This window comes from Dermochelys coriacea, chromosome 3, assembly GCF_009764565.3.
Source record: "Dermochelys coriacea isolate rDerCor1 chromosome 3, rDerCor1.pri.v4, whole genome shotgun sequence".
NCBI lineage: Eukaryota > Metazoa > Chordata > Testudines > Dermochelyidae > Dermochelys > Dermochelys coriacea.
In genome coordinates, this window is record NC_050070.1 from 179,878,626 (window position 1) to 179,901,459 (window position 22,834).

At 42.7% G+C, this 22,834-nt stretch overlaps 1 protein-coding gene across 4 annotated transcripts in view; it reads left to right on the forward strand.

Moving 5' to 3' along the window:
- The window catches only part of PSME4 (proteasome activator subunit 4), a 228,156-nt gene that overhangs the window by 20,974 nt on the left and 184,348 nt on the right, over positions 1-22,834 (forward strand). For all 4 annotated transcript variants that reach the window (XM_038397749.2, XM_043511903.1, XM_043511904.1 and 1 more), the window contains exons 2-3: positions 14,029-14,169; positions 14,761-14,877. In XM_038397749.2, coding sequence (XP_038253677.1) covers positions 14,029-14,169; positions 14,761-14,877 — 258 coding nt within the window. The remainder of the gene's footprint in view (positions 1-14,028; positions 14,170-14,760; positions 14,878-22,834) is intronic.

Here is a 22,834-nt window from a genome sequence, read left to right on the forward strand (position 1 = left end):
TCTAGCTCCCCTTCCAGTATTTCCTAGCTCTTGTGACCTTCCAAAAGCAACAGCTGCATGAAACTGACATGATTAATGACAGTTTCACAGCTATTCACAGAGTGCTATATAACAGCAGCAAAACTGACTGGTATAATCATTTCACACTGTTGCTGCTTGGTAAAACTGACGGGTGGGGGGCTCCCTGGGGGGCCTGCAGATGCTGAGGGAGGGCAGCCTGGCTGCTTGAGGGGGAGGAGGGGCATAGACGGTGGCAAGCGCCCTGGGACCGCCGCTGGTGCTGCGGGGGCATGGGCGACAGACTCCCTACCTGACTCCATGCCTCTCCCACCCCTCTACAGCAGAGTTTGGGTGTGGGAGGGGGTTGGGGCACGGGATGGGGTGAGGCGGGCTCTGGGCGGTGCTTATCTGGGGGGCTCCCTGAAAGCAGCGGCATCCCCCTTCGCTCAGCTGCTAGGTGCAGACGTGGCCAGGCAGTTCTGCGGGCTGCCTCCGCCTGTAGGCACTACTCCTGCAGCTCCCATTGGCCACGGTCCCATTGGCCAGGTGCACCAGCCACTGCAGAAGTCACGGAGGTCATGGAAAGTCCCGGAATCTGTGACCTCCATGACAACTTGCAGTCTTAGTTATGAGTAACAGCAGCAGAGAAACTGGAACTGAATGTAGACTCAGGAAAACATCACAAGGGCTTGAAATATGTTCTCATCTCTTGCTAGTCCAAGGATTAAGTCTACTCACCATGCTGAAATCCACTAGTATCTTGAGCTACTCGCCTTCCTTCTGACTAGCAAAAGAAGAGGGTAAGCCTGAAGACCTTCTCTCTTGCTAGCCAACTTCTGTGTTCCCAAAAAATCTTGCTGCTCTTTCCCCCTAAATACACCAATTAATGCTGAGCTACCCCGCAGTTAAACTGATGTTGTGCTATTCAAACTCTCCTCCCACCTTGTCTACCTGCCTGTTTTGTCCTTGGAGCTGTCTCTCCGTGGACCTGATTCACTGCATTGGTTCACATTTGGAAGGTTTTCTTTGCAACCATAAAAGCTACATACTTTTTTAGATGTTTTATTTTAATGAAGCATTAGCTTCTACAAACCTGGGTGAGTAGATTTTTCAAGTTGTGGGCATCACTGCATCTTTTAACTTTCCAAATGTGATCCAAATGTACTCATAGGTCTTACAGCTGAAAATAACGTATTTAAATAAAAGCTTAAATTTTTCATAAATTGATGGCAGGTGTCCCTGCACTCCCAGAAAATTTTCCCTTCCACTATTGGTGAGTGGGCAAGATGGTTTTTCAAAGCCTTTAGAACAATTTAACATATTTATATCAAACTTGCGATCTTTGGTATCAGATTTTTTTTTGACACAATACAGTCGATATAATTCTTTTGTTCTTGGTTGCACACAAAAGTGATGGATTATTTATGAGATATGACATTTTCCCACTGAAATGGGACTAGACTATTTTAAGAGGAAAGAATATTTGCTTAATGTCAGAAGTCATGTTATAGGTCACGTGAGTTTCTGCTGCCAAAGGTAGACTTAATTCCTTGGACAAGGAAAGAAACAGAGCAATAGTGCAGATAAAGATATCAGTTTAGAAAGTTGAAACTGCAGTAGTTTGTTACTCGAGAAAATATGTGTAATGTAGAGGCCACAGCCACATTTAAAGGGATGCTGTCAGCTGAGAAATTTACTTTTGAGTGAAACCTGAAATTACTATTACTGTAAGATTAGAGAAAAATATTTTTTTTCAGTTTACTTTTGACTATACATAAGTACTTTCAAATTCAGTCTCACTCTTTCACTAAATAGGCATCTTTCTCTGTATGTGTGGATCTTCTCAACAGGAGAGAATTTTTTTTAAAAAAAGGAAAATATGTGTAATACCACAAATTGGCAGGTGTACCTTAAAATTACTTTAAAAGTGATTTAAACTTCATGTTTTTCCTCCAAAAATGGTTTATTTTTATGAAATAGATTGGCCTTAAAACATTACCTGTGATAGATATTTGTTGAGGCAGCTCTTTACTTATAAAGCTTGCTATAGAAGCTTTTGTTACTATAGAAGGAGATTAGCAAGGCTTAACTTCTGTTGAACAATATTTCTCCTTTTTTGCCCACCCAAGTTTTTGGGTGAGGGGGCCTCCTTTTGTCCTCAATCTTGTTTTTTAGCATCATTCCATTCAAGGTGGGATTGAAGGGAGGCCTGGTCTATCTACACACATACACACAGTTTAACTAAAGATGTGTTTTTAAATCTCTTTAGTTAAACTGGTGAAAACCCCTGTGTGGATCTGTAATATGGTTTAAACCAGATTTGTATCAGGTTTTCTTGTCAGTAAAATTAAGCCTGGTCTACAATAAAAAATTAGATCGACCCAACTACCTTATGTAGTTAAGTCAATTTAAGTCCCTATGTGTAGGTTGATGGAAGAGTTCTTTTGTTGACCCAGCTACTGCCTCTCAGGAAGGTGGATTACCTATGCCAATGGGAGAACCCTTCCTATTTGTGTAATTAGTTTTTTACACTGAAGCACTACTGCTTCACAGCTGTGCTGCTGTAATGTTTCAAGTGTAGACAAGCCCTTACTAGGATTAAATCAGAAGTGTAGCCACACAGAGGTTTATAGGTTTAAATTGCTTTTTTAAACCTATTTTAGATTAACTGATGGAACCTCTGTGTGTAGGCAAGATGAGTCTTTGTTGCCGGAGATGCAGATACCTACCATGATGCCTCCGCAGTACCTATGTTTGTGTTTCGCTGGTGGTGGGAGGGGAAAAGGATAAAAGTCCTGTCTAGTTACCAAATTATTGTGAGGAAGATAGAGGGAGACTTCTGTGTTTCCAAGTAATTTTTTCTTTAAAAAATTTTAAAGGTCGCTTCTAGGTTAGCCAAAGGCAGCTTTATAAAAGCTTGTGTGCAGCAAGAAGATCAAGCTAAATTCTGTGCAATGACAGATGTATGGTGATGTTGTCATAGACACAGCATAGTTCAGTCTGTTCCCCGACTAATCAGCATTCAGAAAAGTACATACAGCTTCTGATGCAATCTTAGCTGAAGTGGTAACACTTCCTCTACTGCAAAGCACTAGCGAATCAAAACTTAAATCCATATGAAAACATGATCTGGTCCTGTACAGTTATCCCTTGCAGGGCTAACAGCTTAAATTTGTGACCAGTGGAGCAAATAACCCCACTTCCTGCAAGCAAAAAATGCTCAAGGTGCTAGATCAGAATAAAAACCAGCAATATGTCACTGAGAATAACCGATCAAAATCAGCGACAAATTAGACTGCTACAGTTCCCTGCATAGAACTATCCTTAGCAGACTATTTCACTACAGTGATATGTGGAAAAACCTGTGGCAGATTATTGCCAAATGCAATCTCAATAATTGTAATCTAGAGAGGGAAATTGGAAGGTGCAAGACACAGACCAAGTCTAGAGAGGAGTAATTTGTTCAACCTTTGGGACAGAAGGATTGAGCCAGAGGGCATTTTATACTCCAGTGTCCAAAATATGAGGGAGTGGACAAAAGAATTCTTAGTAACTTGCGGAAATCTCTAAGACTTCTTATCAAAAAGTGATGAGGGAAAAAGTGATGAGCCAGGAGAGAGACAGCAGAGATAATATTGCACTATGTAGCAGCCTACCATTGGATCAGGAAAGGACACTAATGACATATGAACTCAGGGGATCCAAATCTCAAGCACAGTGTGAAGGCATAAACTGGGTGGATTTTAGCAAATTCTGATTAGCAGACCTGAGAGATCTGTCTCTGTAATACAATGTGGCAACACTTGGATAGCTTGCCATGCCAAAAACTGAGTGATTTGAAACTGAATAATACAATGTTTGAATTGAAGGCATGTGGAGGGATTCCTCTGTGTCTGGAGTTTATTCCCCTCTCTCCTTCCTTTTCCCTACCTTGCCATATGCATGTATACTGGCTCCTCAAATATTGTGAAACCATACTTGGTGGAGGTAACTTACTTAACAGGATACTTATGAAGAACTATTTCATTTTTGCCATGGTAACGAATAAGCTTATAGACTCAGAAACTTTCCGGGGGGGGCAGAAATATCACAAACAGCTTAACCATGTCTGTAAATTACTCAATTTACAGACTTCAAATGTAGCTGATATTGTTCCATGGAACTTTCTTTTGCAAGTTCCTTTGGGAAAGCTAGCATCGAATTGGATGTTGGAGTGCAAGAGAGGGTGCATACTATACTCTTGGTCCATATCCTGAATCATGAATATGGTGAACAGAGGTGTCTTGTCCTCTTGTATATGGCTGAGAAGGAGAGGACTCTGTAAAATGTATTCATTAGGAATTTGTTCACTTGAGGAGTGATCTTCAAGAAGGTGTCGCGCTGTATTACTCCTCTGGCCCTCCCCACTACTATGTGACTCTTTCATTTGCCAAATTACCACTGGATGTAGCAGAGATCATAGGACTGGAAGGGACCTCGAGAGGTCATCTAGTCCAGTCCCCTGCATTCATGGCAGGATTAAGTATTATCTAGACCATCCCTGACAGGTGTTTGTATAACCTGCTCTTAAAAGTCTCCAGTGATGGAGATTCCACAAACTCCCTAGGCAATTTATTCTAGTGCTTAACCACCCTGACAGTTAGGAAGTTTTTCCTAATGTCCGACCTAAACCTCCCTTGCTGCAATTTAAGCCCATTGCTTCTTGTCCTATCCTCAGAGGTTAAGAACAACAATTATTCTCCCTCCTCCTTGTAACCTTTCATGTACTTGAAAACTGCTATCATGTCCTGTCTCAGGCTTCTCTTTTCCAGACTAAACAACCCCAGTTTTTTCAATCTTCCCTCATAGGTCATGTCTTCTAGATCTTCAATCATTTTTGTTGCTCTCCTCTGGACTCTGTCCAATTTGTCCACAATCTTTCCTGAAATGTGGCACCCAGAACTGGACACAGTACTACAGTTGAGGCCTAATCAGCGCGAAGTAGAGCAGAAGAATTACTTCTTGTGTCTTGCTTATAACACTCTTGCTAATACACCCCAGAATGATGTTTGCTTTTTTTTGCAACAGTGTTACACTGTTGACGCATATTTAGCTTATGGTCCACTGTGACCCCCCCCAGGTCCCTTTCTGCAGTACTCCTTTCGTAGGCAATCATTTCCCATTTTGTATGTGTGCAACTGATTTTTCCTTCCTAAGTGGACTACTTTGCATTTGTCCATATTGAATTTCATCCTATTTACTTCAGACCATTTCTCCAGTTTGTCCAGATCATTTTGAATTATAATCCTATCCTCCAAAGCACTTGCAGCCCCGCCCAGCTTGGTATTGTCCGCAAACTTTGTGTGTGCTCTTTATGCCATCATTTAAATCATTGATGAAGATATTAAAGAGAACTGGACCCAGAACTGATCCCTGTGGGACCCCACTTGTTATGCCCTTCCAGCGTGACTATGAACCACTGATGATTACTCTCTGGGAATGAAAAGGAGTACTTGTGGCACCTTAGAGACTAACAAATTTCTTAGAGCATAAGCTTTCGTGAGCTATAGCTCACTTCATCGGATGCATTAGCTCACGAAAGCTTATGCTCTAATAAATTTGTTAGTCTCTAAGGTGCCACAAGTACTCCTTTTCTTTTTGCGAATACAGACTAACACGGGTGCTTCTCTGGGAATGGTTTTCCATCCAGTTTTTCACCCACCTTATCATTCTAGGTTGCATTCCCCTAGTTCGTTTATGAGAAGGTCATGTGAGATAGTATCAAAAGCTTTATTAAAGTTAAGATATACCACGTCTACCGCTTCCCCCCCATCCGCCAGACTTGTTATCCTTTCAAAGAGAGCTATCGAGTTTGTTTGACAAGATTTGTTCTTGACAAATCCATGCTAACTGTTACTTACCACCATATTATATTCTAGATGTTTGCAAACTGATTGCTTCATTATTTGCTCCATTATCCTTCCAGGTACAGAAGTTAAGCTGACTGGTCTGTAATTCCCCAGGTTGTCTTTATTTCCCTTTTTATAGATTGGCACTATATTTGCCCTTTTTCAGTCTTCTGGAATCTCTACCGTCTTCTATGAGTTTTCAGAGATAAACGCTAATGGCTCAGGTATCTCCTCAATCAGCTCCTTGAGTATTCTAGGATGCATTTCATCAGGCCTTGGTGACTTGAAGACATCTAACTTATGTAATTAATTTTCAACTTGTTCTTTTCCTATTTTTGCCTCTGATCTTGTCATTTTCACTGACATTCACTCTGTTAGATGTCCAATCACCACCAACCTTCTTGGTGAAAATTGAAACGGAGTCATTAAGCACCTCTGCCATTTCCACATTTTCTGTTATTATTTCCCCTCCCCTTATTGAGTAATGGGCCTACCCTGTCCTTGGTCTTTCTCTTGCTTCTAATGTATTTGTAGAATGTTTTCTTTATGTCTCTAGCTAGTTTCATCTCGTTTTGTGCCTTGGCCTTTCTCGTTTTGTCCCTACATACTTGTGTTATTTGTTTATATTCATCCTTTGTAATTTGACCTAGTTTCCGCTTTTTGTAGGACTCTCTTTTGATTTTTAGATCATGGAAGAGCTCCTGGTTAAGCCAGCATGGTTTCTTGTCATACTTCCTATCTTTCCCATGCAGTGGGATAGCTTGCTTTTGTGCCCTTTATAATATCTCTTTGAAAAACTGCCAAATGTCTTCAATTGTTTTTCCCCTTAGACTTGCTTCCCATGGGATCTTACCTACCAACTCCCTGAGTTTGCTGAAGTCTGCCTTCTTGAAATCCATTGTCTTTATTTTGCTCTTCTCCCTCCTACCATTCCTAAGGCTATGTCTACACTACCGTGTAAATTGACCTAAGCTATGCGACTTCCGCTGTGTGAATAACATAACTGGAGTCGACATATCTTAGGTCGACTTACCGCGAGGTCCGCACTACGCTGGGTCGACATGAGACACTCTCCCATCAGCTTACCTTACTCTTCTCGTTTGGGGTAGAGTACTGGGGTCGACTGGAGAGCAATCTGCCGTCAGTTTGGCAGCTCTTTACTAGACCTGCTAAATTGACCCCGGAGCGTCGATCCAGGGGGTAGTGTAGACATAGTCTTAGAAACATGAACTCTACCATTTCATGTCACTTTCACCCAAACTGTCTTCCACTTTCAGATTCTCAACCAGTTCCTCCCTATTTGTCAAAATGAAATCTAGAACAGCCTCTCCCCTACTAGCTTTCTCCATCTTCTGAAATAAAAAATTGTCTCCAGTACATTCCAAGAACTTGTTGGATAATCTGTGCCTTGCAGTGTTATTTTCCCAACAGATGTCTGAGTGATTGAAGTCCCCCATCACCACCAAGTCCTGTGCTTTGCATGATTTTGTAACTTGCTTAAAAAAAGCCTCATCCACCTCTTCTTCCTGGTCGGTGGTCTGTAATAGACCCCTCCCATGACATCATCCTTGTTTTTTACTTGTTTTATCCTTACCCAGAGACTTTCAACAAGTCTGTCTCCTATTTCCATCTTAACCTCAGTCCAAGTGTATACATTTTTAATATATAAGGTAACACCTCCACCCTTTTTTCCCTGCCTGTCCTTCCTGAGCAAGCTGTATCCTTCTATACCAATATTCCAGTCATGTCTATTATTCTGTGATGCCAACTGTCATAGTTCTGTTTATTTACTAGCATTCTGAGTTCTTCCTGCTTATTCCCCATACTACTTGCATTAGTATACAGACATCTAAGATACTGATTTGATTCCCACTCTCCCCACTTCCGTTTTCTCTCCTTTATCCCTGCAATAACAGCCCATGCTCCCCGCCAATTCCGACCCTTTCCCCCTTGTCTTCATGTTTTTGACTTACTGTGGGCTCTGGTCACCTGCTCCCTTCAAACCTAGTTTAAAGCCTTCCTCGCTAGGTTAGCCAGTCTGTATCCAAATACGCTCTTCCCCTTCCTCGATAGGTGGACCCCATTTCTACTTAGTATTCCTTCTTCCTGGAACAGCATCCTGTGGTCAAGGAAGCAGAAGCTCTCCTGGTGACACCATCTTCTCAGCCAAGCATTCACCTCCAGGAGGCATCCAGACTGTGCGTGATTCTGTGTAACACATGCTGCAATCCCTATTTAAAAAGGGAATATTAAATGAAAAGTTGTGGGGGTGAAGTCCTGCCCTTATTGAAATCAATGGGATGTTTGCTATTAACTTCATTGGGTCTGGGATTCCTTAACTGTAAATTTCATGTTCTTGTTAGAGTGATACCCATAGCATTACTTAAACATTAAATCTAGAAACATTCCTTCTAGCGGTGTCAGAGGTGACTTGATAAGATTGTTACATATATAGTTTACAGTTTTAAAAATATATTTTTTCCCCCAATGACATTAGCAGTACCTTCAAAGTTTTTAGTTAGGTATGTGGGGTTTGTTGTTGGTTTTTGTTTTTTGTTTTTTTGCAATGAGATAACTAACATGCATTAGCAAAAAGAAAAAGAGTACTTGTGGCACCTTAGAGACTAACAAATTTATTTGAGCATAAGCTTTCGTGAGCTTCAGCTCACTTCATCGGATGCATTTAGCTGTCTTTCAGTAAAAACATAGGGGAGACAGGCAGTGATACAGTGCTAAATGTTATAGTGCTGGAGCCCAGCAGAAATGATCACTGGGGGGCAGAGATTCATTGTGTGGGAACACTTGCCAGTTATATCCGGCAGCAGAGAGCAATTGGCAATAATGGCTCGCCTGGCTGTCCACCCATCTCTAGTGCCCTGGGACAATGGCAGCATCATGCAATGGCTAGCACGGACAAGGCCTGAGGGAGATCTGCGATGAAAGGCAGCAAGTCTGTTCAGTGTGTGAACACCAGCCCAAGTGCCTGCTGTGGTGTAGGCCTGGCTTGGGTGCTGGTTCCCATCACCCTGCTGGGGCCAACTCCTTTAACTTTTGGCACAGCATTCAAACAACAGTATGGCACCACAAAGCCACTCTGAGAATGCAGCTCCCCCACACTCGCCCAACCCCCCATGATGCTAACATCTCCCCATGTACTCTGTCCTGCTTCCGCCATTCCTACCTCCCTGGCTGTGTAAGCATCCCATGCTCACCTTGCCCCCTGTCTGCTCCTCGGCTGTGTAACCTCACCATGTACCTCACTCTTAGCCCTAGTACCATGGTATGGCTGCCCAGACAGGGGCCCTGGCACCATCTGGAAAACTCCCCAGTAGCCCAGCCAATCCCACATGCCCACACTGGGTTCAAGTGTGTGGGGGGCTCCTGCTTAGCTGTTCTGCGAGTAGCTGCATCTGGCTGGGTGGCCCTTTCTGGGGCTTATTTGCCGGGTGTTGGTGATGGATGAGCACAGAATCATGTGGCAGCCAGGTCCTCCCTGCAGGGTATTCACTCAAAGGTAGGCCTGGCCCCAGGCAATGTACCGCCTGCAAGAGACACTGCACCTACCAGCCTTGTGAACGCTCTCACTTCCCTCCCTTGCAGCAAGGGCCAACACTGACCCTGCAGAGACTGGGAGATGGCTTCTGACGTAAGTGTGCGGGATTGTGGAGGGAGGGGAGTTGGGACATGGTGTGGGAGGATGGATGGGTCTGTGTGATGGTTTAAGAGGACAGGAATGAGCCAGCAAGAGATGGATGAGGCAATGGGCCCACATGGTAGGTTTGCAAGGAGAGGTTATGGGGTTGGGCTGGGGTACTTATCTGTCAGGGGTGTTGGAGCTACCCAGCAGGGTGTCCAGGTTGGTGACAGGGCTTTGGACCACTCAAGCCTGGTAGTGCTGTGGATAGTGGCCAGAGAGGTGGCAGCTGATGAAGTCCCTGTGAGAGCCTCCTGGCAGCGGTTCAGTCTGCAGCATCTGCTCCACTACCAGCCATGGGGGCACAGCACAGCTGGGTCAGGGATATCTCTGCAGGAACTGTCACCCCTACCCAGTTCCCAACGGGGTGTGCCTGGAAGAGCAAGCTCCTGGCTCTGGGAGCCTGCCCAGCTACAGAAGGCAGGGACTGGCCTGACTATGAGGTGTTCTCAACCCAGCAATACCCCCTTCCCTCCCTAAGCCCAGTGGCTTCTGCTTCCCTGAGCCCAGGGAAGCCCCTTCTTGTCTCCCAGGAACTTCTGTTCTCCCTGAACCCAGCAGTCCCTCCAGAATCCAGGGTTGCTGGCAGGCTGCTGCTGCCTTGCTTGTTCCCATTGAACCCCTGCATCCCATGGCTAGTGCTTCAGCAGAGCCCACTGCCCAGCTCAGGCAACTCTTGTGAACAGACAGGATGTTCAGGGAGCTGTGTGCCCCCTACTAGTGGCCCTGGCAGAGACAAAGGCCCCAGGGAGTGAGCAGAGCTGGCTGTGCTTGCCCTGGAGCCAGCTCAGAGGCTGTATCAATGGGGGCACGAGCGATACCCCTCTGTAATTTGAAAAACTTTAGTTTTTACACAGGTTTTTATTTCTGAAGTGTTGCTTCATCCTGTATTTCAGCTGCGGGACTGATGCTTCTGACCAGTCTGGCAGCAAAACATCCTTGGAGAGAAGGCACTGTAGTTTTACCCTCAGGTACCTAGGTGAGGTGAACCACAGATGGAGTATAGTGTTGACATTGCCTGGGTATCTCATGGCAAAAACTACAGTGTCTTGTCTCCATTAGGGGGTTTACGTCAGGATAGCTATGCACATTAGTTATCCTGTGGTAAAAACACATTTTTTGTCATGAAGGCAAAGCCTCTGTATCTCAAGATACTTGGCAAAAATCATTACCAAGAATAGTAATTTTTAAAGCCTTTTTGAGCCATTGTTTAAGTGTTTGTTTTTTTAAAATGTGCACTAAGAAGTCAAAACATGCTTTACAATCATATTTTGCCATGTCCTTCTCTTCCCTGTTCCTTTGTAGAAGGCCCATGCAAATGAAAGGACAAACTGGCTGGCTATATGGGAATAATAGATATGCCAAAGTGCTGCTTTCACAGCTCTAGCTGGGAACCCCCTCTTGGACATTTACGAGACTGCTATGAGGGATCCAGCTGTTAAATCTCAGGATGTTTTATGCCCCAGAGTCTGAGCAGAGTGCATTGCTATTCTCTTAGGATTTGTGGCTATTAGTTGGGGTGCAGATCTTCCATCTGGCGCCCCCTGCTGAGAGCTGCGACAATGTGGACCCCTGTGTAGGTCCTAGAAGCAGTGGTAACCCTTCAGCTTTCTCCAGTATTTTAAGCGTGTCCTCTCCCAGAACTCTAGCTATGTGGTGTTCTGGGCCCACAGTTTACATTTTCAAGGGACACATCGTATAGATTTAACTTTGATGTTACAATCTTCTTGCTCGTTCTTTAGTAGAATGAGAGATACACAGCTCTGTACAAAAATAATAAACTCCTTCATACGTTTCCCTGCGTTCGTTTCATCACCACGCTGGGGCATTCTTGGGCTGGGGTCAGAGTTATCTGTAGGGTCTTACCAAATTCACGGCCGTGAAAAACATGTCATGGACCGTGAAATCTGTATAGAATAGGGTAAAAGCACATAAAAGACCAGATTTCATGGGGGGAGACCAGCATTTCTCAGATTGGGGGTCCTGACCCAAAAGGGAGTTACAGGGGGGTTGCAGTGTTATTTTAGGGGGGGTCGCAGTATTGCCACCCTTATTTCTGCTCTGCCTTCAGAGGTGGAAGGTGGGAGAGTGATGGTTGTTGGCTGGGCGCCCGAATCTGAAGGCAGCGTCCCACCAGCAGCAGTGCAGAAGTAAGGGTGGCAATATCATACCATGCCACTCTTACTTCTGCATTACTGCCTTCAGAACTGGGTGGCCAGAAATTGGTGGCTGCTGACCAAAGGCCCAGCTCTGAAGGTAGTAGTGCAGAAGTTAGTGTGACAATACCATATCATGCCATCCTTACTTCTGCACTGCGGCTGGCAGTAGCTCTGCTTTCAGAGCTGGGCTCCCAACCAGCAGCTGCAACTCTTTGGCCACCCAGTTCTGACAGCAGCGCCGCAACCAGCAGCAGAACAGAAGTAAGGGTAGCGGCACTGTAACCTCTCCTACAATAACCTTGTGACACCGCCCCCCCAACTCCTTTTTGGGTCGGGACCCCTACAATTACAACTTCCCGACATTTCAGATTTAAATAGCTGAAATCATGAAATTTACGAGTTTTAAAATCCTGTGACAGTGAAATTTACCAAAATAGACTGTGAATTTGGTAGGGCCTTAATTATCTGCAACATCCAGGGACCTTCTGCTGCAGTGCATGGCTTCAGTTCTGAAATACAGAGCCTTCTTCCCCAGCTCAATTTCTCTGACTTTTGTTGGTCCATTTTCCTTCCTCTCTCCGGCACCCCACACATCCTGTGTCTCTCTCCATCTTCCCCTTACTTCCCAGACTTTTTTTTAAAATTCCTGGTTTGTCACTTCGCCCTTTTTGTCCTACTGCTGGTAACTTTCCACTATCTTCATTTCCCCCCTTCCTACACACAAGTAGGAGAAAGTATCTTCGCTCAGCTCCAGCAAACCTTCTTAGCATATCTATTGTCTGGTCAAAGCACAGTTGGTAAAGTTATATCCTGTCCATTGTCTTGTGGGTACGTGCCAGGTCCTGTTAGCCTATGGTGGCTATGTATAGCTAGAGGTTAATTCCAGTTAACAGCATTTTTCATAGCAACAACTTCATAAAATCCTATTTAAAATCAACCAAAATTCATAAGTTGTACGGAGTGTCCCCAAATCATCACAGGTGCAAATGTATAAAATAAATAAACTGAAAAATGTGGTTTCTGGATTGGATCTTCCTCCCAGTTTGAGTGCTGCATCTCAGGCCTGTCATTGGGGGAGGCATTGGGAGGTGGTTGCCTGTCCGTCAGTCCTGTCTGCTAACTCAGCAAGTAACAGCACTGCCAAGCTCAGCTACCTTATCCATGTAGCTTCCACCACCATCTCTACTACCATCCCTCAGTCCTTCAACTTCCTCACCCCCTTCTTACTCCCTGACGTCATATTCTGCAGCCAGAACAGTCTCCAATCCATTCTTGCTTCTAGCAGCTGCTTACCAGCTACCTGAGAATACTTCCGTGCTTTTCTTCCCATTTCTCTCTTAATAATCCCAGAACTTCCTTACCTCCCTCCCCTACTTGCTGATCCCTAGGACTCCTCTCCCACATTCTGCTTTCTTAGTGAGTGGGTAGAGAAAGCGAGTAAGCATGAATGTGTCAGAGAAAGTGCACCCGTTCATACCCCACCACCATCCGTCACACTTTCACTTGTTCTCTTAACTATCCGTCGCATGCAGAATAATGCATGCTCTCTTTGGCCATCATAATTGCCCATGCTGATACATGCTTGCAGCCCATCATACCAATGTTGGTGGGGGGATAAGGGAGATAGACACTGGAGGAGTGGGAGGAAGAACAAACGTAAATTGCCGCAGGCTAATTAAATACAAGAAATTGCACTTGTCATCAACTTCTCTGAGTGAGAGGTTGGGGCATTTTACTCTTCTGTGGCAGGATGACATTTTACCTAGATTGCTCTCTCTTCAGTGAGCCACTATCCATGACCTTCTGGAATGTGGCCATGAATATTCTCATAACTGGCTCTTACTTTTAGAGATTATTTCTTGACAGGAATATATATAAAATAGGAATGGTGAAACTTGTTGGTATTCTTAGAGGTGGTCTATGCATATTTCCTCTTGTGGGATACAACTCTTGTTGCTCCTGAGTTTCAGGAACTTTCTGAAAAAGCAGTGCCCATTGGGGCTGCATGAATGCCCTTATCTGGCACTGAACATTTGGAACAGGAATTATAAAGGGTCATGTGGTCCTTAGCTGCCTCAATTCCTTCCTTTCCACAGCTAGTTGCCTTCATCAGGATCTTCTTTCTTTGCCTAGCATATTGACCAGACTTTGTGCTTACTGCTAAAAACTTTTGGGTAGTTTTTACTTTAGTCCTGCATGGTTGAACAGTAAGATTCCTAGATGGGGTCAGTTCTTTGGCAGGATGAATATGCTCAGTGCACAACACTGACTCATATTTTCCTTATAGGTATATCCGACTATATGGGAGAAAATTTAGCAAAGAAGATCATGTGCTTTTTATCAAGTTGTTGTATGAGTTGGTAACAATTCCAAAGCTGGAGATCAGCATGATGCAAGGATTTGCACGTCTGTTGATAAACCTGTTAAAGTAAGTACATTTTGCTAACATTCTTCTACTTAAATTTTTACATCCATAAATTGGACATTTGATCCTTGACCTACAGGATAGTTAACTGCATTGTTTGTCCCTGTACAAATTACGTCACTTTCCCTGCACAGATCTTTGATAATGGAGGGAAATTTGAGAAAAATGGTACCTTTTGAGGCTTGATTTCAATATTGATCAAAGAGCTAAATATCCTATGTTAGTTTTGCTTTGCTTGATATAGAAATCCTATAAGAAGATGGAGATCTCCAAAAATTATATGGTCTGAGAACTGAAGTTTAAGAGGAACAATTAAGAGATGTGTGTGTCACATGTCATTGAAAGTATTTATTAATGAGTAATATAACTGCACTTGGCAATTTTTTTGTAGACACATTATGGATGTCTTGAATCCCAGAAAGAATGCTTGTAAGTGAATAGTGTTTGGCATGCCATTAGTAGCAATAATGTGGAAAAAAGACAAATGTATATTCAGATAACTTTCTGCTGTTCAGTTTTTAGGTATTCTAATGTATGCTGTGTGCTGGTAAGGACAATGTTTAATCCCAAAGTGCACTTCATTTCTTAAATTAGGAAAAAAGAACTTCTTTCAAGAGATGATTTGGAGTTACCATGGAGACCACTTTATGAAATGTTGGAGAGGATATTGTATTCCAAAACAGAACACCTTGGATTAAATTGGTTTCCTAAGTAAGTTTTATTTTATTGTAGTTTATTGAAGTAATTGCTTTCATTTAAGGGGTCTTTAGAACACTGATAATGTGGTTGAAGATTATTTTTTAACATTTAGATCTTGATATATAGCAAATGAACAAATATATATCTAGACTTTTTATACATTCATGGAAATAAAGGGTAAAAAAAAAGACATCATCTTGCACATCTCTCTGACAGTGAATAATTATTTGTTATGATATTTCTTTTTTCATGTACTCTATAAAGTTCAGGTTTAAGTATATCAAGTGATGGGTCTTCAACCACTTCTATTGGGAAAATAAATCACAGTCTAATTAATAAACTTCAGTGATAATTTTTTTTAAATTCCTTTGTTTAATTCCATCTCACAACAAGTTGGGAAAAAAAAGTGTCTCTTACACAGACAAAATATGAAACTTACATGTAAAATGCCTGTGTCACACACAGAGAAACAAAATGTTTTCCGTTCAGGAAGATTATATATTCATTTATACATCAAAAATGCTAATACATTAATGTGGGCAAATGCAATTGTTCTACAAAGTTAAAAGTTTTAGAAAACAAATTATTTTATTTTTAAGGGGAAAAACTTCGAAAATGTCTAAATCGCACATTGCTTTTTCATAAAGCAAATATGCACTGTGTGAAGTGTGGTTATAGAGGACATTCATATGTAATGTTTTCTTGGTATCCACACTCAAAAATTGCAAACCATTCTCAATTCACGTATACAAAAATCCTGAAATTTGGATCTCACCCATACAGAGGTCTGTGTATTTACAGTAAACATAAAGCACAATTGGTATTTATCAATCCATTGCCTATACAGATCATTTTAACCTCTCTGTCCTATCATAAAGTTGTTGCCTATTTTGCAGCCATGCAGTGTGCACAGACTTTACAATTCCATCTATGGCTACCTATTGAACTTTCCGTTCCTCTTTGTCAGATAAAGGTTCAAAGGTCCCTATGTTACATTTTCTTGATTTTTCTCTATCCAATTTTCCATTATTTCCTATACATACAAGCAGAATAGAGTTAGTTGAAATTTTTCAGGAAGGTGCTGCTAATGTTGTGGAAGCCCCATTTTTTGATGGGAAACACTAACCTCAACTTTTGAAAAGTTAGTGAGTGGCACAGTTACATTTCATTTTTTCTATTAAAAATTTCTCCAACTTTGGAAAAGTTAGAGTTCAAAAAGGAAATGGAGAGGAAAAAGTGAAGGAAAAGTCCAAGATTATAATAATTTTATTGCACTCAGTGGCCAAAAAAAAGGGGGGGGGAATAAAAGAAATGAGAGGGAGGGAGGAAGGAAGGAAGAAAAACAAATTCAGAACATTTTGACAAAAAACTACAGCTTGAACTGAAATTTTTCCACTTTTGAGTTAAAATTTCTCATTTGAAATTTTTCACAGGAAAAAAGTTCTTTGATCAGTGATAGTTGTAAATGAGACACACTTTTTTCCATAAATTTTGAAAAGGACCCTGCCTATGATCTGTGTGTCATGAAGAGAAAACAATCAAATTATTGGTGTACTTATATTAGGGAAGACTTCCCTCTGAGATCTTCTGATAATTATATATAGTCTGAAAAAAATACTCTATTAAAGGGAAATGGCCAAATTTAAAAATTTGCTCTTCTCTCTGAAAATAGTTTATCTGCTGTTTTTTCAAGTAACACCTAAAGGATTACTATATCTAAAAGGTCAGAGGAAAAAATGTAATTAATTATGGATTTGCCAACACCTAGTGAAACTAACTATATGCAATTTGCCTGTTGAGTCAATTAGTTTGATTTTCCTTTGCTGTGTGAAAAACCCACACAATAAACGGGGAGAAAAAATTTGAGGGGTGGGGGGGCCGTAAAAGCACAAAAATTGGAAGGAGGATTCCAAATGGAGGTGATATATCAACCTTTGCTTTTAATTGACTAGATTTGAAGTTTATGGCATCCCGTTTATTATGCAGTGCGATGTGTTCTCATATGGTGTTTTTGCAACATTGTTGAAATTTTCAAATTTGAGTGAATTCCTTCTGCTGTATATGAAGGGAAAATTATTTAAATATTGCCAGGATCATTTAAATATTTTCTACCTTTAGAGTTAATCTTATATTATATTTATTGATAGAACTGTTGTTTTCCATGTCATGTTTTACATCTTTCTTTTTTACATTCAGTTCATATCGACCAGGCTTGTCTTCACCTAAAACATTTGTGCTTAATGTTTTACATAGGTGGTAAGGATAATGTTTTTTTTGTTCAGCTCTGGCCGATGTGTTATCTTCTGCATGTTCTGTTAGACTGTAACACATGTCACACAGGTGTAACTTTCTGCATAAATAATTATATTGGAAAACCAATGTTAACATTACACCACTATTTATGAGAATGTCGCACTGTATTTAAACCTTTCTAATTTTCAAAAATATACTGTGTGTGATGTGGCTGAGAAAAATGGCTATCTGCTAATTATTTTAACCAACAAACATCAAAGGATACAACATGAGGTGATTTTAATGTTTGAATAATTATTACTTGGAATACGGACAAAATGTATATTTACATAGCTTTAGAAATGCATGTCTCTTAAATGAATTTAACTTTACTACAAAACTTTGAAGTTTGTGGAAAGTGGTTGAGAGCAAGGACAGTGGTACCAGAAACCACATTAAGGAGAAAAATAAAGTAGAAAAGGCAGTATGAAACAAATGTACCTAGCAGCCTGGCAATTTTGGCTTCTACGGATTTTTGTCAGTGAAAATTATTTTTTAAAACAGGTTATGAAAATGTAGCAGAAATTTGTACTTACATAAGTATAAAATACAAATAACCTTCAGAAAGAAATTTTAGTATTGCATTATTTACTCTGAGGAATCATAGAAATAGAGGACTGGAAGGGACTTTGATAGGTCCTCTAGTTATGTCTCTTGCACTAAGGCAAAACTAAATATTATCTAGACCAGGGGTTCTCAATCTTTTTCTTTCTGAGGCCCCGCCAACATGCAATAAAAACTCCACAGCCTACCTGTGCCACAACAACTGTTGTTCTGCATATAAAAGGCGGGGCTGCCATTGGGGTAGGAAGCAGGGCAATTGCTCGGGCCCCACATCACAGCGGACATAGCAAAGCTAAATTGCTCAAGCTTCAGCTTGAGCCTTGGGCGGTGGGGCTCAGTGTCCTGGGCTGCAGTCCCTTGCGGTGGAGTTTGGCTTTCTGCCCTGGGCCCTAGAGAGTCTAATGCCTGCCATGCTTGGTGGCCCCCCAAGGGGCCCTGGATCCCTGGTTGAGAACCATTGATCTAGACCATCCCTGACAGATGTTTGGTGGTTTTTAAGATCAGGTTAGACCAGTGGTTTTCAAACTGCATGTCTCGACCCAGTACTGGGTCGTGGAATGTAAGGCACTTGGTTGCGGTGGCTCTGGTCAGCACCGCTGACTGGGCCATTAAAAGTCCCGTGGGCGGTGCTGCCTGGCTAAGGCAGGCTAGTCCCTACCTGTTCTGACACCGCACTGTGTCCCGGAAGCTGACTGGGAGCTGCCCGAGGTAAGCCTGTGCCCCAATCCCCTGCCCCAGTCCTGAGCCCCCCCACCCAAACCTGGAGCTCCTTCCTGCACGCCCCACCCCACAGCCCTCACGCCCGCACCCTAACCCTCTGCTCCAGCCCTGAGCCCCTCCCACACCCCAAACCCTTCATCCCCTGCTCCATTGGGTTGTGGGCCTCAACAAATTTCTTCAGCTGGGTTGCCAGAAAAAAAGTTTGAAAACCACTGGGTTAGACCAGGAGTGGCCAAACTTCCTGAGCGTCCGAGCCACATATGACAATCTTCAGAAGTTTGACAGCCAGGCCACGCCTGCTGGGGTGTGGGGCTTTCAGCCCTGTGGGAGGCGCCAGCCTCGCTCTGGATGAAGCCCTGAACCCGGGCAGGCGCGCCCTGCAGGTCTGAAGCCCCAAGACCCGCCTCCCCACTGGGCAGAAGTTGAGGAGGACATGTGGAGGGAGCACGTGTGGGATCACATGTCCTCCCAGATTTTTGCCAGAGTTTGCTGACCCTGCTCGTTCATGTGGTGCCGCCAGCCTCCTCCCTTCACGGCAGCTGCTGGCGTCATCAAGCTAGGCGCTGCGGCCATGGGGAGAGGCAGTGGCAAACAGCTCAGAGCTGCAGGGAGAGCAGAGCTGCAGCTTTTGCTGCTGCCTCTCCCCATGGAGCTAAAGCAGTGGCTCCTCCCTGCAGCTCCTAGCTCTTTGCTGCTACCTTTGCATGGGGAGCTAACACACGGGAGCTGCAGGGAGGGGCCACTGAAGGTAAGAGGGTGTGTGCGCCTGGGAGGGCGTGACTCAAGCTGTTGGGAAGGGAGCACATGTCCTCCACTCTCAGCAGGCATCAGTCATCTCTGGCAGAAGCCCCTAGCCTCATTACCCTGCTGCAGGGTAGAGGCCCCACTCCCCCCTGGGGCAGGTGAAGAATGGGGAGGGCCTGGGGGGCTCTGTGAGCTGCACTTTAACTGTTAAAGAGCTGCATGCGGCCTGCGAGTCACAGTTTGGCCACCCTTGGGTTAGACAATGATGGAAATTTCACAACCTCCCTAGGTAATTTGTTCTAGTACTTAACTACCCTTACAGTTAGGAAGTTTTTGCTAATATCTTACCTAAATCCACTTTGCTGCAATTTAAGCTCATTACTTCTTGTTGGGTCCTCAGTGGATAAGGAGAAGAATTTATCACCCTCCTTTTTATAACCTTTTACATACTTGAAGACTTATGTTCCCCCTCAATCATCTTTTCTCCAGACTAAACAAACCCAGGTTTTTCAATCTCTCCTTGTAGGTCATGTTTTCTAGACATTAAGTCATTTTTGTTGCTCTCCTCTGGACTTTCTCCAGTTGTCCACATCTTTCCTGAAGTGTGGTGCTGAGAACTGGACGCAGTACTCCCCTTGAAACCTTATCAGTGCTCAGTAGAGTGGAATAATTACTACTTGAGTCTTGCTTACAACACCCTGCTAATACATCCAAGAATGGACATTGCCTTTTTTTTTTTTTTTTTTTTTTTTGCAATAATAATATATTAACTCCATTTACTTTGTGATCCACTATAGGCCCCAGATCCTTTTCTGCAGTACTCCTTCCTAGGTAGTCACTTCCCATTTTATATTTGTGTAATTGATTGTTCCTTTCTAAGCGTAGTACTTTGCATTTATCCTTATTGAATTTCATCCTGTTTATTTCAGACCATTTCTCCAGTTTGTCAAGATCATTTTGAATTCTAACCCTGTCCTCCTAAATCACTTATAACCCCTCCCCATCTTGGTATTGTCTGCAAACTTTATAAGTATACTCACTATCTCATTATCCAAATCATTTATGAAAATATTGAATAGAACTGGACCCAGAACAGATCCTTGTAGGACCCCATTCAACATGCGCTTCCAGCCTGACTCTGAACTATTGAAAACTATTCTTTGAGTACTGTTGTCAAACCATTTGTGCACCCACCTCATAGTAGGTTCATCTAGGCTATATTTCCCTACTTCACAGTGTATTTCACTGTTTTTTGATAATTATTGAAATATAGACAATAGTATCAGGCTTTAAACTAATTCCTTTTATTTTTAAACAAATGTACACTCAATCTTGAAAGAGTACACAAAAGTTAGATGTTACAGGTTAGAGAGATCATATATCCTTTTCCACATAAAGAAAATAAACCCTACAGTACTTAAAACATGTCCAGGGATAGAGGTTTACCTGGCTTTTCTTTTTAAAGGTAGATACATTACAAGACTGCTAATAATAAGCAAGTCTGTCCAATTTTTGTAATGAGGAAGGAGAGAAGGGCTGGTTAAAAACAAATCAAAGAAAGATTAGTTGGATTTAAAAAATGATCATGGATTTATGTGGGTAATATCCACAGTTAACTTTATATGGGATATTTATAAAGGATATAAACCTTCATGCTTTAGGACATCAGCCAGCTATTAAGAAGTACTAAGAAGAAACTTCCCCATGAAGTTATTCCTTAAGTCTTCATTACAGAGACTTTGCCTTGGTGTCCATTATACAGTTATGTTGACCTAACTGTCAGTTTACACACTACAGCCTTGCTCTCGCTGATGTAAGTGGCCTACTACACCGATGTAATTCCACCTCCATGAAAGGTGCAGGGCTTATGTTGATATAGTTAGGGCAATGCAGTGTCCGTGTAGACACTGTGTTATTACATTAGCTGTTGGCTGCTTTTTAATCAATTTTATGGCTCCATGCTGCAGTTGTGAAATTGACAAGAAAGTCCTCCCCACTCCCAGCCAGACTGCTGCCCTCTGCCCAGGCTTCCCGCTCGGAGCCGGGCTGCCTAGGCGAGCTGTTACCCAGTCTCCCTGCTTGAAGCCAGGCTGCTCCTGGCATCCTGGCTCTCTGCCAGGAGCCCGGCTGCCTCGAGGCTTCCACCTCCCTTCTCCCTGTTGGGAGCCTGGGTGGCTGCCCTGCCCTTGGCAGGGAGGCGAGATTCTGGGTGGCTGCAGGGGAGGGAGCAGGGAACCTAGAGTGAGGATGCACAGTACTGATCGAAGGAGAGTAGTGTGGACATGAGCCACCGCAGTAATTACTAGATTTGGTCGACATAAGTTTTCAATGTAGACATGCCCTTTAGCACCTTTCTCTGCAGTATTTGATACTGACCTGGAGTGTTGGCATGTTACTGGACTAGCTAGGCCATAGGTTTGATCCATAGTGGCAGTTTTTTAATGTATTTGTTGCTTTCTGTCCTGGATCATATTTAGTGTTACAGCTGCATACAAAAATCTGCTAGCCTGGTAAATATTGATATTGTAAACAGTTCTCCATCACAGTCTGCAAGGAATCTAAATAAACATGGAGAAACAAACACAAGCCACTGGTCAGAGGGTTGAGGCAGAGTTTGTTCAAGGCAATAATGAGGACAGTAACCAGCTACTCCACAGACTGAGTTATTCTCTCCTGTTGTATTATTCTTTGCCTTTCTCTCACAGATGGGATAGTCAAACTGGAATCCCCAGAGAATGTACTGTCTTGAAGTTGACATGCAGTTTAATTGGATACTGGGTTGCAGCCTCCACTGTTTTTTACCTGGCAAAGTTGTAAAGCTATGATTGTAAGATTAAAATCTTCACCCATCCTTGCTTAAGATCTGCTGTAAAACTTGTGGGCCAGCAAGAAAGGTCTGTGATTTCTGGCATCAGTAGATGAGTCTCATCTCCTCTTCTCTCAGTTCCCCTTTTCCAGCCTCCAAATTCTCCATTGCAATTCCTTTGATTGAGTGGAATGTGATGTTATTTTTCCACACTGTGAATAATCTTTAATGTCAATCTTCAACAGCTTAGTATAAAATTATCCAGGAGTGCTGCTGATCTAGGCCTTCCTTGTTGCATAGTGGAACTCCTGTCGTCTAATATAATGAAACCTGACTATTTTTCCAACTATTTGATTCTTCAGGTGCAGTGGCACTTAAATCCAAAGTCTTCGTGTATTAACCGAATTTGACAATTTGACTTTATTCCTTTATTTGCAAAAGGGGGTTGGTCTCTTCTTTTTCTTGTGGCTATTAGAAACTGTTTTAGTAAGTCACCAGCTTACCTTGCAAGGATGTTTTGGACTCTGGCAATTTTTCAGTTCTGGATAAAATCTGCAAAATTCTGTCTTCTACAGAATGCTGCTTGAAATGCAGACCCTGGGGAGAGGGTGAAAGAAACTGCTGATTTGCACTGAACAGAGAGGTAGTGTTGCAGGACTGTAGATACTTCAAAGGCTTCACTGTGAAAATCTCGCAGATGACACTAAACTGCGGGGAGAGGTAGATACGATGGAGGATAGGGATAGGATCCAGAGTGACTTAGACAAATTGGAGGATTGGGCCAAAAGAAATCTGATGAGGTTCAACAAGGACAAGTGCAGAGTTCTGCACTTAGAAAGGAAG